Consider the following 14,381-nt stretch of genomic DNA (forward strand, 5'->3'; position numbering starts at 1 on the left):
TTACATTCCGGTTAGCCGTTAGCTGCGTTAGCCGCGCAGACAGCCCGCAGTCTGCCTTGCTTCTGTTGTCGTCCCTTATCTTGAAATAAGTCCACCCTGGTGACATCCCGTTTACATTAATTATCACTATCTTGCCTGAAACGGCGCTGCCAGTCTCACCCACGGGTATCACTCTATATAACCGGACTGTAACAATGGGATTGTCTATGTTCTTCTTCTTCTTCTCTGTTTTATTGGCGGATCGCAACCAACTTTAAGGTGCATACCACCACCTACTGTACAAGAGTGTGTAACATAATTTCATTTAGCCTGTTCTTTTAATTCTATTTGATTGTTTATGTTGTTTCACACGGATGGCTTCAGGTGAAGCACCGCACATGTGCAGTTGATGTACATGCGATGAGACAGCGCGGAGGAAAGACCGCCCGGCTGATTTTTGTTTAAAATTGAATTTCTGTTGCAAATAAAACCTGTCTTCCAATTCATTGCATTTTTCATTGCATTTTTAGCCTAGTTATTTTTGTGGTAGAAGTATCGGATCGGTACTCGATATTGGCGAGTACACAAATTAAAATACTCGTACTCGGCGTGAAAAAAATGGTATCGGGACATCCCTATCATATACATTTATTGGGTTATTTGTGGAGCTATACCTCAATGACAACTTAACAGGCTTGAGGAGGCAAAGCAACTTTATTTCTATAGCACAATTGAACAACAAGGTGAATTGAAGTCATTAAAACTTAAATAAAGAACATAATTTAAAATTTAAAGAAAAAAGAAAGAAATGATGAAACAACTGATGAAAATATGATTAAAGGGGACTTATTATGAAAAACACGTTTTTTCTTGCTTTAACATAGGTATATAAAGTGGTCTCCCCTCAGCCTGCCAACTAAGAGAAGGAGGAAAGCAACCATATTCTGCAGTGTCTGTACAGCCGCCCGGGTGAGGCATCCTGTGTCATGTGGCTTCTACGAGCCGTTCAGATTCTGCTCCTGTCATGACGTCATGACGGACCGATGCATGAAACCACGCCCACAACTAACTCCGCCGGCTGGAGCTTCCGCCATTTTTTCGTAGCGGTGTATCGCGTCATTCAGGCAGCCAATCAGCACAGTGCCTCATTATCATAGCCTCCCCGCCCACTGAGAATCCCGCATAGAGAAGGAGGTTAGAAACGGGGAAGATAAAGACATGGCTTAGAGGCTGAATTTCTAATTTATTTAGCAAAAACAATCAAAAGTTTGTTTTTAAGACATACAAGGCCTGTTTAAAATAGGTATTAGATGCCATAATAGGTCCCCTTTAAGTTTTGTAGTACCAGTGCAGATAGAGAGCATTACTCAAAGGCAGCTGAGAACAGACGTGTCTTCAGATGTGTTTCAGCTGGTCCGACGTGTTCTGGGAGTTTTTTTTGTGGAGCATTGAAGCTGAATGCAGCTTCTCCAAGTCTGGTTCTGACTCTGGGAACTGATAAAAAACTGGATCCAGATGACCTGAGGGGTCTGGAAGGTTCATACTGGGTCAGGAGGTCACTGATGTATTTTGGTGCTGGACCATTCAGAGCTTTAAAGACCAACATCAGAACTTCTGTCTATCCTGAGGGACAGGCAGTCAGTGTAAAGACCTCAGAGCTGGACTGATGTCATCCACTTTTTTGGACTACATCAGGAGACTTATTTAAGTTTGCCTACATCTTGTTGCAGTGAAGATTAGGCAAGGTATCTGTACATTAAACTTAAACTTTATTTTGCATTCAAAACTCAACTCAAAACTCACCTATTCAAACTTGCCCACTCACTCTGACCGGACATTGTGCAATACATCTCACCAGTTTGTTTATTAAGTGCTTTATTTACTTTTTCTTTTCTATGCTGTCTATTGCTGCTTTTACGGATGTCTTTTTGTGTTTTTAACTTATAAAATGTACTTTAATTGTATTTCTTGTTTTAATCCTGTAAGGTGACCTTGGGTGACATGAAAGGCGCCTCTAAATAAAATGAATTATTATTATTATTATTTATATAGCACTTTTCATGCAGGTAAAGTGCAACACAAAGTGCTTTACATTAAAAGAAAAGAAACAACAAGGTATCTGTACATTACAAATTTTATTATCAAGACAATTCACAGCTGCAAGAATGCTTTGCCATCTTGTCGACACCAGCAAAAAGACTCAGACTGAAAACACAATTAACTCCTTTTTCCATGTTGTATTTATTTAAATATTTACAAGTGACTTACAAGCTGGATATGATATCCACCCCGGACAACAATTTTTGACTTCATAGCTAGTCCTGTTAATATGTGCCACTGACTAAATCATAAGGTATGTTCTTAAGGTTCTAGGACGCAAGAGTATGATTTTGGTGAGTCTTTTGAAGCTGGTCCCTTTACTGGCTGCAACTCAGGTGCGTTTGAACTGTGTGATTGTCAATGTGCAGCTCTCACAGTTCCTTGGCAGAAGTGCCTGGGATAAAAACTGAGAAAGAGAATATAGTTGTTGGTTATGTGATCCTATTGCATTTGTGACACTACGTGATGCATATTTGACTGAGATTTGAACTTACTTTAGAAATAGCCTCAAAAATCTCATCTTGATTATCCGCATTAAGGGATGGAAGAGAGGCTTTTAACTGAAGTATCACTGTTTGAGGAGAAGACCAATATACCAAATAATGTATAAGTCACTATACAAACCACTAAAGAAATAGATACAAGTCTTGTCAATGATGCTAACTTTACCTGAGCTCTTGGGCGTGATTTCGATGGGAATATCAGAGGTGCTGTCAACTGTTGGTGTGGTATTACTGGTGTCCAGAGCTGTAGTGGCCTGAGATAGTGTTGTTCCTGCTAGAAGTACAAGACAACAGGTGGTAACAGAGGTGAAACACTCACCAAGGTCTACTGGAATCTATCAGCGCAGAAACAGGATGGCTGGCAAGTGGAACACAAAGATACATGTCCACACAAAGAAACTGCAAAAGCTTCAAAAAGCTTAAGTGACCATCTTCAAGGTCACTCCACGACGATTTTCCCACTATTTTAGTGCAAAGCCAATAAGGCACTGCGAGATGGAAACATTGACAATCGGCTTTGTTGTTGTCTGCTAAGAAGGAAACAATCTTGCCTCCCTACCCTTTTCAACATTTTGTTTCTCTTGTTTTTTTTTCCCTTTTTGAAAGTAAACTATGCAAGTCTGTATGAAAACCTGACAGTTTGGATCCATGACTATGATTGGTGCACCACCGCTTCAAGGGGGACATACTCAGCCATGATGTCTACTAGTATGTAAAAAACATGGAAGCAAAGATCTAAAATATTTATAACTTGAGGCAATATGTAAACAAAAAAATGTTCCCCTGCACGAGCCAGCACATCCTGCTGGCTTCCCTTATCATTTTATTTTAATTTCCTCTAAAAAGAATCTGTCCAAAAAAAATTAAATCAAAAAATTTTAACAGGACTTGCGATAAGTCAGTGGAGCCAACCTAAGCAGGCGTCTTACTCCACCTTAAGCGTAAACGGCCGTAGACATTTTTCACACACAGTTGATGTACGGCACAGCAGGGATGGCTGTGGTGGTTGTGCTTCTCTTAGGAAAACCCTCGTGATCAGCATGCTAACTCGCTTTAATGCCTTGTTGAGCCACCTTTGTTTTGTCATGACTCATGAAAATGTTTTACATGGACAGAGACCAACCTGTAGATGTCGAGAGTGATATAATGGCTCCATCTGAAGGAGTCGTTGTGTCAATGTTGGTTGTTTGGCTGGGACTTGTTGTAGAGGACACAATGGAAGCTGATGTGTTCACAGCTGGCTGTGCAGTAGTGTTATTTGCAATGAGGACTGTTGTGAAGAGATCGGAGGATTAAGATGAAAATATATATGCCATTGTATTTTAACTGCTGTTCCATGTTATGCAAGATTATGCGTTGTGGATGTGTTCATATGAAATAATGGCAGCACTGCAGGTGCTTTGAAATCACATACTTACATGTGCAGGTTGAGGTGAAGTCAGTACAACAATCATTCAGTTGCACACAGATCTGATCACAGTAACCACACCCCGGCCTGAAGCAGCTGCTGTTCTGACCAGCGCAGCACAATTCTGGTGGACCTGCACAGCCTGTAACATATGGTCAAATAAACAACATCTCCAACAACTTGCAAAAAGAACCCCAAACTTGAAGGATGTTCATACATTTGCTGTTGGAAATAAATATACATGTAGACAAAAGGATGATAAAGTATTTCGGGAGAGAAGATTTAAAGCAATGTGCCTTGAAAATAAATAATAGAAAATAAATTATTCTAAAAAACAAGTGGGAAAAAAGGAGGAGTCAATGTTTCCTCCATTAATCTGCAAACAAAGGAAAAAAACCTTACAGTCATGACCTTTGGACGATTGTATGAAAAGGATGTTGATGAATCATGAATGTGCGAGGAGATGATGCCAGAACATGTATTTGGTGCAACTTACATTATTAATGATACTTGTTCACATGCTAGACAGAGGACATGGGGAGATGGCATTCATTGACTCAACACTAAACATACAGTTATACATTCATTTTTTTTTTTTACTTGATCTACTTGACCTGTGGGGGAAAAATGCAATTAATCACAACAATTTAATTTGATCTATGTTATTCTGAAAAACCAATATCTCAATGTAAATCCCCCTCACATCTGGCTGTGCGGATGCATCACTGCTACTTGCATTAGAGACTGTTGTGAAGAGATCGGATGAATATTATGACATTATTTAAATAATGCCAGCCATCTAATAGTGAAATATCGCCGTCTAAAGGTGTAAATGTGGCAGTGCAGGTCGTTTGGGTGGAACCTGGAGAAACGCACACTACAAATCAACAGATGTGAGTCAGAACACGTAACTGGTGTGTGTTAACAAAAGATTTATACCCTTGATGGATTTAATTCATATTACTTATGTATAAGGAGGCTAAGAAATAAAAAGTTTTAGTGGGTAGCTTTAAAATTCTAAGACAGGTTCAAAAGCTCTTGAAAACAAAGGCATCTGACATCGGACAAAATTCCTGCTAAGGAAAACAAGAGTTTGATTTGATTAGATTTTTTTTTATTTTTGTACATGTAAAAAAAAAAAGAAAACACTTCATGAGAAGTTTAAGAAAACAAACCAACAAAACAAAGAATTTCATCCTTTAAAACTTGCTATCTTGATTTACATGTGCCAAAAAAGAGTTGGCTTTAGTCTGGTGTCTACATGGATACAGAACATAACTTTCATTTCACTATGTTCATCTTTCAATATGTTGCCCACTTGTGATGCATGAGAAAAGTGTTAAGGAAGCAGTCCACAGCAACAATTCACTGTCACAGGCATTTAAAAAAATTTAACTTATAATTTCTTCATTGCCAGCTAAATGAGAAGAAGTTATTTACTGTTTAGCAATTCAGTTATGCTTCAGATATACTCAGTATATCTTGTGATCCAAATGTTTTTTTAAATCAATGAGTTTATAGTGGAATACATTTTCGAGTTGTATTTTCTTCTCTCTAATATTAGCCCACACTGCACCCCCTACCCTCCCTTAATTGCCCTTATGCACCATTGGACTAGCTAAGCTGTCTCTGCCAAATTCATTTTAGCTTCCTTAATTGTCCAACCTTAATTTGAATTTAAACATTTTTATACCAAATATAGCCTGTTTTCTTTTGAACAGATTAATGGTTTGCCACGGATTAACTTGTAGGTCACACTGCAAACACCTTTGTTAAGGGACACGTACAGCAGATGTTAGAACTTTGACTGGCATTTCACATTGTTATTCAGCGGTAGAAATTACATTTAGGGTTATACTCAAAACATTTGGGGCTTCTGGCAGACACTAGTTTTGCTGCAAAACGCTACAAGAGAAAGTTCACCTTTGTTTTGTCATGAAAATTGTTTATGTGGACAGGGACCAACCTGCAGCTGTAGGGGCTAATGTTGTGTTGCCAACTGAACGAGTAGATGCGTCGGTGCTGGTTGTTTGGCTGGAACTTGTTATCGAGGTCTCCAAGGATGCTGAAGTGTTCACATCCGGCTGTGCAGATGCAGTACTGCTACTTCCATTGGAGACTATTGTAAAGAGATGATTGAGATGGAGGTAGTTCTGTCAGTATACTTGCAATGTTGTTTAAGTAATATGTAAATGATAAGTGACTTGAAGTTATTTATGAAAAAAAACAGAAAGAATATTGATGTTTGATGTACATATAAATTATTGCCACATAAGTGTACGAGGAAAAAAATCTTGCATGTAGATGAGGGTGCCTCAATTTAAATCTGACATAAAACAGTTACTAAGACATTTAATTAGGCACCTTTGTTTTGTCACGAAACAGGTTTTTGTGGACAGTGACCGACCTGCAGCTGTCGATGATGAGCCATCTGAAGGAGTAGATGTGTCGGTGCTGGTTGTTTGGCTGGAACTTGTAGAAGACAACATGGCTGGTGACGTCATGTTCACAACCGGCTGTGCGGTAGTATTACTTGCACGGGCGACTGTTGTGAAGAGATCACATTATTAAATTCAGACATATCTGTGCTTCAAATGTTGTTCCATGCATTGCAGTTTGTAAGAATAAAGTGTGTGCAGAGATGTGCTGAGGTTGTGAGCACAACCTCAAAAACTCAACCACATCTCTGAACAGCAAATGATGAAACAGTAAAACGACTCCATCTAATGGTGTAAATATGTCAGTGCTGGTCGTTTGGCTGGAACCTGGAGCAACACATCATTATCAGAACACACGCCCAAGCACGGTGTGTTAAAAAAAATGTAACCCTCAATGGTTTTATTTCATATTACTAATGCGAGAAGAGGGGAAGACATAAAAGGTTTATAGTGACTAACATAAAAAATTCCAGACAGCCACAGGCTATGCAAGACTTAAAAAACATGGGCCTCTTAATGAGTTAAAGGAAAGACATTATCTGAAATTCCTGAAGGGGACCCGCAAGTGTCAGGTTTTAGTTTCACCTATAACTGGAAGATCAAGAAACATAATGATTTTCATATCGTCCTTTGCCATCTTTCAGTCTGTTTGGAAGAGTTAATTTGTGATGCATGAGAAACGCATTGAGGAAGTACTTCTCAGCCAAAACACACTGTCCCAAAAGATAAAACCATGTTACAGCCACAGGCATTAGAAAAATGTAGCTTATCATTCCTTATCATTTTCTTGCTTTAGAAATTGTGTATACAGTAACTGATCTCAAGTTACAACTGGGAAATGTTTTTTGTAAGGCGACTATCTTTCTAAAAACAATTAGCCGCAGAGAGAGTATTGGCTGAGATCTGTCCAACACGCTGAATCCAAAAACCGACATGAAACAGTAGATGCATTTTCTTTGGTTATTTATTTTAACCCGCAGTTAAAATACTACACTTCATGATGACAGGTGGATACTTTCATTCAGTGGATGTTTAAACTATATTGCATATATTGCGTAGGATATATTGCGTATAGTGCGGTCAACAGAAATTCTCAGCTTCTCTCTCTCTGACAAACAAAACCTGAATGACAAGCAGGTGTGAGTGATAATATAATTGTTTCACCCCGCCCAGTGACAGACGCACAAACACACCTCCACAAGCATACACACCCACAACTTCCCCCATCGACCCAGTGATAGATGTGTAAACAAAAACACTCCTTGCTCCCACAGTTTCCCTTTCAGATTTGCTAAACTGTTTTTAAATATTATTTAAAATACCAATTTGTAGAGCTGTTTCTTGTGCATAGGGTCCTCTAAAATCACAGTTGAAGTCTTCCAAGTATTTGTGGAAAAATAAAATGACATTTTTTCATGTCTAGCCAGCTAAATAGGAATATTTAAGTACTTTACTGTAAAATATATATTACCTTCTTCAAATATTTTTTCTTAAATGATCAGTATACACCGTTGACTAGCTCAGGTAGCCTCAGCACAATAACTTTTATCTAGCTTTATTTCACTGGCTTGGCTTGAATTTAAGCTTTGAATTCACAAATCTAGACCTGTTTATTCTCTTTTTTTTTTTTTTTCTCTCCCTTGTCTGCACACATATTAATGATTGATACCATGACGGTAGAAACCAAAAGTATATATATGTGCATTATTACTATATTTAATATATATACATATATATACGCATACATATGCGTACACATACATAAATATACACATACAAACCCAGTGAATCTTTTTTTTTTTTTTTTTTTTTTTTTGGGTGTGACGACATCCACTGCCAATCCAGGAAGCAGGAACACACAGAAACACACGTCAAGCACTGGAAATCTGCAACAAAAAACCACAAACAAAGCACGAAACCGGCACGGAGCCAACCAAAACAATAACAGCAATCGACCTAAATCTTGAGATCTGATCGCAGTCTGAGCTAAGCTACCGCTACCGCTACCTAAACCCAAAAACTAGAGAGCCAGCATGCAGGTGAACAAGCCAGTGTGTATGTCTATGTGTGTGTGTGTGTATGTATATGATCGTGTGTGTGTGTGTGTGTGTGTGTGTGTGTATATGCATGTGACTAAATGACTATATGTGTGTGTGTGTGTGTGTGTGTGTGTGTGTGTGTGTGTGTGTGTGTGTGTGTGTGTGTGTGTGTGTGTGTGTGTGTGTGTGTGTGTGTGTGTAATAAACCAAACAAAGCTCCACCTGAAGTGTATCTATAGTGGGGGAGGGGGGGGAGCAACCCCGCCACCCGCGAGACCAGAGGCCGACACGGAAGAGGCCGGAACCCAGGCCACCGGCAACCCCACAGAGGGGAGAAGTAGGAGGGAGGCAACCCACCGCCTGCGGGCGGGGCCCCTACAGCGCGGGAAGAAGCAGCCAGGGATCCCGCGGCGGCGGACCGCGACCCAGGCAATCCCCGGCCACCCGGTCCGGGCCGGACACGCTGCCAGGAGGCCCTCACCCTTCAGCCCGCCCGGAGAGACAGAGCCGCCCCGGCCGCCAACGCGGGCAGGCGCACCCGCCCCCCACGAAAGTGGCCCCCCAAGACCAGAGGGGCGCCCCCCCGCAGAGGCAGCGGGGGGGAACCGGAGACGGGTCCGGAGAGAGGGAACCCCCCAACAAGGCGACACCCGTGCAGGCCCGACAACGGAGGGCCCCAGACCCAGGCATCCCATTCATTCATCCATTCACCTATCCGATATCTATACTAATAATAATATGATATACTATACATAATAATAATAATAATACTAATAATACTACTAATAATAATAATAATAATAATAATAATAACCATCTTTGTATAGACCTGTTTATTCTCAATGTGGAGCAGATGCATTTATTGTCACAGATCGAATTGAAAGGTTTTTACAAAAGACACAAACAGTAGTCATTGTCCCATCAGAACTTTGATTGGCGTCCCAAATTGTCATTCAGCTATTGAAATTACATTCAGGGCTACACTTAAAGCATTTGGGGCTTCTGGCAGATACTAGTTAAACAGAAAAGCGCTGCAAACGAAAGGTCAGCCCTGTGGACTTGCATGAAGTGGCAGTTTTGAGTTTCTGAGCAGACGGCTCACAACCGAGTACTGTTGTTGCTCCGTCCGTCCTGGGAGATGTAGGCAGATGGTTTGCAGACAGTTAGATCCACTCAACTGCTAGCTGGAGAGCATTACTTTCTAGGGCCTTGTGTGGTGAAGCAAAATCTGGGGTTCAAGAAAATGACTTCAGCTTTAACTTTGGGAATTCAGTGTTACAAAATGTGCTTCCTGTTGGTGCTACAACATATGCAACACACATAGACGGATTACCGCATGGGCAAAGTGGGCGTGTGCCCAGGGCCCTGGAGCCAATGGGGGCCCTCGGCTTTCAAACATTTTTTTTTTTTTTTATGTGTAAATTAAATAATTTAATTTACAAACTCATAGGGCCCCATGATAGGGCCCGGTTTTGTGTGATACGTTCATATATAATCGTAAATTGTAGGCTATAATTACGATAAAATGTGCATTGTGCGGTCTAATTCTTACTTTACAACTGTCCTGAACGCATCAGGGCCGTGAACCAACGCTGATTGGCTGGAAAGCCTGATTTATGGTTCCGCGTTAAATCGACGCAGAGCCTCCGCGCATCGCCGCGTACCTTACGCCGTAGGCGCTGCGTTGGTTTAACGCGGAACCATAAATCAGCCTTAACAGTTTGCCGACTCAGCAAATTTTCGGCCATGAAGGAGATGAACTCTAAACTTTAAAAGAGGACTAAGCATGTACAAAGTTTTATGGAAGAGTCAACTGCCATTGGTGATTCAGTGTAACCTTCATAAATCATTTATTTATCAGAATGTTGTGTATTCTTGACCACCTGCCTATTTGAATGAGCTTTGTGTTGTTGTCAACGAGACTAGAGTCTATTCTCTGTTATAGAGCTCAGAAATGATGTTATCGACCGCTGTGTCTATATCTATCTAAATAGATTATGTTATGGTTTTTTTTTGTATTTAAACTGTATCAAAGATGGAACTGAGTCAGTCCGTGACTGAGTTTTCAGCGCCGTGTGATTGACAGCTGTCAGGCCTGTGTGTGTGTGTGTGTGTGTGTGTGTGTGTGTGTGTGTGTGTGTGTGTGTTGTTCTTCTGAACAAGTTTGTGACTTTACTCTGCTTGCAGCATAGGCCTATAGGCTTAGCTCAATAAAAGTGAGAATAAATGTAGTTTGATGGGTAGGATGATGTTTTTGAACGTTAAAATGACTATCATAAGGGCCCATGGAGAATGCTCCGCCCCCTCTGTACTGAGACCTACGCTCCGCCATCCACAATCACACGGTGTGATTGTGGATTCTCTGCGCCATGTGTGACCAAACTGAGTGCTTGGGGAGGGCATGCACCGTGCACGTAGGATATTATTGTAGATAGGGGCCCATAGCGAGTTTGTGTCCAGGGCCCGTGGTCATGATAATCCGTCCTTGGCAACACACTCACAGCAGGTACAATAGTAAGAACAATAAATTCCCTTTGGATATTAAAGATACATGGATAAGGACAAGGTGCCTGACATGTGGAACTACCAGATCCAGGCACTAACACTTGCACTTGTTGAACTTACTGCCCAGAATTAATATCATTCTTATTTAGTTTTTATTTTCTTTAATCAAGTGCGATACATTTTGCAGGATTTTTTCAGCTTACGCCAGATTTTTTTAATGTAATGCTACATCTAAGAAACACCTTCATTTGATGGAAACACATTTACAATTCACTGAATAGTGGAGTTTTTCTATTGAGCTTTCTAATTTACACATTTACCACCTATAACTGACAAAATATCCTGGATATGGTTGAACATCTGTCTGTGGAGCTCGTCAAAATCTTTTTTCCTACTTTGAATCAGTTTTTAAGTTACTTATATCATTCCGTATTTTAAATAATTATGCATCAACTTTACTTTATGAAGCTGCGAAATATCAAACATGTTTTGCTTACCATGATCGCAGGTTAGTAACCCTGACAGGAGAAAGAGATGCAGTGTCAGCCGGTCCATGATTCAGTGGATGATTTGAAAAGCCAAGGCTCATGTGATAACTCTGAGACAGACGTGAACAAGTAAACTCAGAAGTTCTGCATTTCCTCTTACTCCTCTTACCAATGTTGGATAAAAGTTTTCCAGTTCGACAAGTCATTAATGTGTTACACCCATAGTAATGTCTGGAATGTTTTTTTAGAGATCTCAGGTTCCCACAGTCAGATCCATAAATGAAGATGAAGCGTTCTGTTTTTATGCTTCTCGCATGTAGAGCAAACTCTTATCAAAACAGTTGTTCATTCCCTGCTTTTCACTGGAACACTAATTTTGTGCATTTTCCCCGCCCTATTCTATTTTAGTTTTTACTGTTTAATCTTATGAGTTGTTTTAATTCTATTTTAAGTAGACCTTTAATGTTATTGCATCTCGCTGTGGGTTTATTTAAAAGCTATTTAAAATGCAGTGTACATGAAATGTGCTCTTTAAACCTCCCTTGCCAAGACTCGAGTGGAGATTCAGCAGACAAAGAGTTTTCAGTTACACATTAAAACATTTCTGAAGAAGTTTTGCGTAGACAACTCACCATCATCATAATCATTTTCTGGACACTTTTAGTTTTTCACATTGCTGAGAGACTGTGAGAAACTGCTATGGTGGGGCCTAACGTCCTGCCGTGGCAGTTCAACAAGGTTCAGATGCAGACTTTGGGTTCTTTTCCAGCCATTCTGTTCTGCATTTGCAGATGGGCTGGGGATCATCACCCTGTTGTACACAGAATTCAATATGCCACCACCAGTCTTGAAAGGTGTTGATATTCTTTGGTTTTTGCCAAATATGACAAATTGCACAAATATGAACTTTAACAAGTTAAATTTTAAGTCACGCCTGTCGAGTGTGAGATGCAACTGCCCTTCAGTTTGAACATTGCAATCTTATAATCCTTCCCAGAGTGACATGAAATTAGTGATCATTACAGATGGCTTTCCTCCTTGATGTAGTGTGGAAGTTGATGTCTGGAAAATGTACAAGAACAAGACACTTTTATAAGTATATGGCCAAAATACTAAAAAGGCTCTGTCTTTTAACCTCCATCATAACACAAACACGCACCACCAGCTAAGTATCCTAAGCTTACAACACCTGTCACTGCATGAGACGAGTGCAAATAATTACCACAAAAACATGCATAAATGTTTGCTGATTGACAGAGCAAATCATTTCTCTTGGCTCAAGTAAAATAATTGGATGTCTTTTACAGTGCTCCAGCCTTCACAGATGTTTTTCATTATGATCTCAAAACACAGAAATTAGAAGCAATTTTAACCATTAAAATGAAAAATACTTGTTGAAATAATCCTCTTTAATACAGACCAGCAAATTCCTCCAAAATGTCTGCTTTTATAAAAGTAGCTGATAATCAAGTGTAAATTAGTAACACTTGGCTAATTACCCTTATGACTTCTATGGAAGTAATAAGAGCAAACCTTTATACATATAACTTTTGTATTTCAGCTTCACCTTTAATGCCTCATCTGAACGTGAAATTTATATTAAAATGCCTAAAAAGGACCAAACAAATGAGTTCCCAATATGCCATTTCTTTAGCCCAAATCTAGACGTAGTTTGCGCTTTCAGGTACGTCTAGCTACCATCTCTTGGGGCTTATTAACTATGTTCAAAAGTCATGGGGAGGTAATCAAGTCATACTATCTTTGTAGAGCCTCTGAGCAGGTTTTAGACAATGGCCCGGTTTCCCAGATCAGTTAAGTAGCTCTTAACAGCGAAAGACTTCTTTCAAACCTTCTTAAGGAGCCTGTGAAAGAAAATCGCGTTTCCCAGAGTTGCTCTTAGCTTAAGAATCTCTTTCATTAAGAAGGAAATGAAAGATGCTGCTGACCCAGTCTTTACAACCATCTTAGTGAACAAAGACTCACAGATCCAGGCGCGTCAGCCAAATCAATATTACACCAAGCAATGAGATATTAAAACAATGCACCCCGCACAAATTTTGATTTATTTTATACTTTAGATTTATATTGTTTAGCATTCATTGATGACAGCAAAGGGGGAAAAAAAGAAAAATAAAGAATAACAAGTGTGTTCCTGTAAATGTTTTATGCATTACGCAAAAATAAAAGGATCATAATTTATCATAATTTGTCTGCACACATCCCAGATCTGCGTGGACATATGAGATAATGTACGACACTGAAAAATGCTTCAGGGCACATCAAAAACACATCCAACCTCCAAACTTGCCACATTTAACACATCAGGCAACTGACAGGTGTAATTGAGTTCAGCTGGAACCTCTTTACGGGAGACTTAATCCACTGCTCCATATAAAGGCGTTGCAAAATCACATGTGTGAGATACCATGGCTGCTATAGCATATTCTCGCTGCAAATCAACCACGTTGCCGTCGCGAAGTCACGGCTCCGTTGTATCCATCGTTCATCGGGGGGGCTGCGCCGGTCACCTGCCACCTGCCACCTGCCAAGAGTTGTGGTGTCATCGTAGTCACCGCCATGCTCGACGACATGGCTGTGCACGCCGGAGCAGATGAGCCGCCTCCCTCGGATGAGGACGAGGATTCTGAAGACGACGATGACCCACCTCCGGTCCTCGGACCTCCGGTCCCTGGACCTCAGAACGATGCCCGAGCAGCACTCCACCAAGCCGGTGTCCAGAGAAGACAGGAGCTCATCGACCTGTTTTTCTGATTTCACTTCCCTTTCACCAGTCACCAAGCAATCAGCTGGCCAACTCCCCTAATCCCCAAACATTAAGAAGAAAAACAGCAATAAACGCACTATCACCACACCACACTAATTGTCTAAAAACTACTAAACTCCGCCACTAACTTTCAAGA

General features: G+C 40.4%; 1 protein-coding gene and 1 long non-coding RNA gene across 3 annotated transcripts in view; both read right to left on the minus strand.

The window, feature by feature from the left end:
- The window catches only part of LOC133452679 (uncharacterized), a 29,274-nt gene extending 17,661 nt beyond the window's left edge, over nucleotides 1-11,613 (minus strand). For both annotated transcript variants that reach the window (XM_061732217.1, XM_061732216.1), the window contains exons 1-3: nucleotides 11,470-11,613; nucleotides 6,398-6,535; nucleotides 5,957-6,109 (exon numbers count right to left, since the gene is read on the minus strand). In XM_061732217.1, coding sequence (XP_061588201.1) covers nucleotides 5,957-6,109; nucleotides 6,398-6,535; nucleotides 11,470-11,527 — 349 coding nt within the window. In that variant the 5' untranslated portion in view covers nucleotides 11,528-11,613. The remainder of the gene's footprint in view (nucleotides 1-5,956; nucleotides 6,110-6,397; nucleotides 6,536-11,469) is intronic.
- Nucleotides 2,370-4,135, minus strand: LOC133452680 (uncharacterized). The gene is made up of 5 exons (XR_009783272.1): nucleotides 4,001-4,135; nucleotides 3,706-3,852; nucleotides 2,749-2,856; nucleotides 2,574-2,650; nucleotides 2,370-2,485 (listed from the first exon to the last, which is right to left on the minus strand). It is a non-coding gene; the product is annotated as an uncharacterized LOC133452680 (long non-coding RNA).
- Nucleotides 11,614-14,381: the final 2,768 nt, after the last annotated feature.

Source organism: Cololabis saira, chromosome 10, assembly GCF_033807715.1.
Source record: "Cololabis saira isolate AMF1-May2022 chromosome 10, fColSai1.1, whole genome shotgun sequence".
NCBI classification, from domain to species: Eukaryota; Metazoa; Chordata; class Actinopteri; order Beloniformes; family Belonidae; genus Cololabis; species Cololabis saira.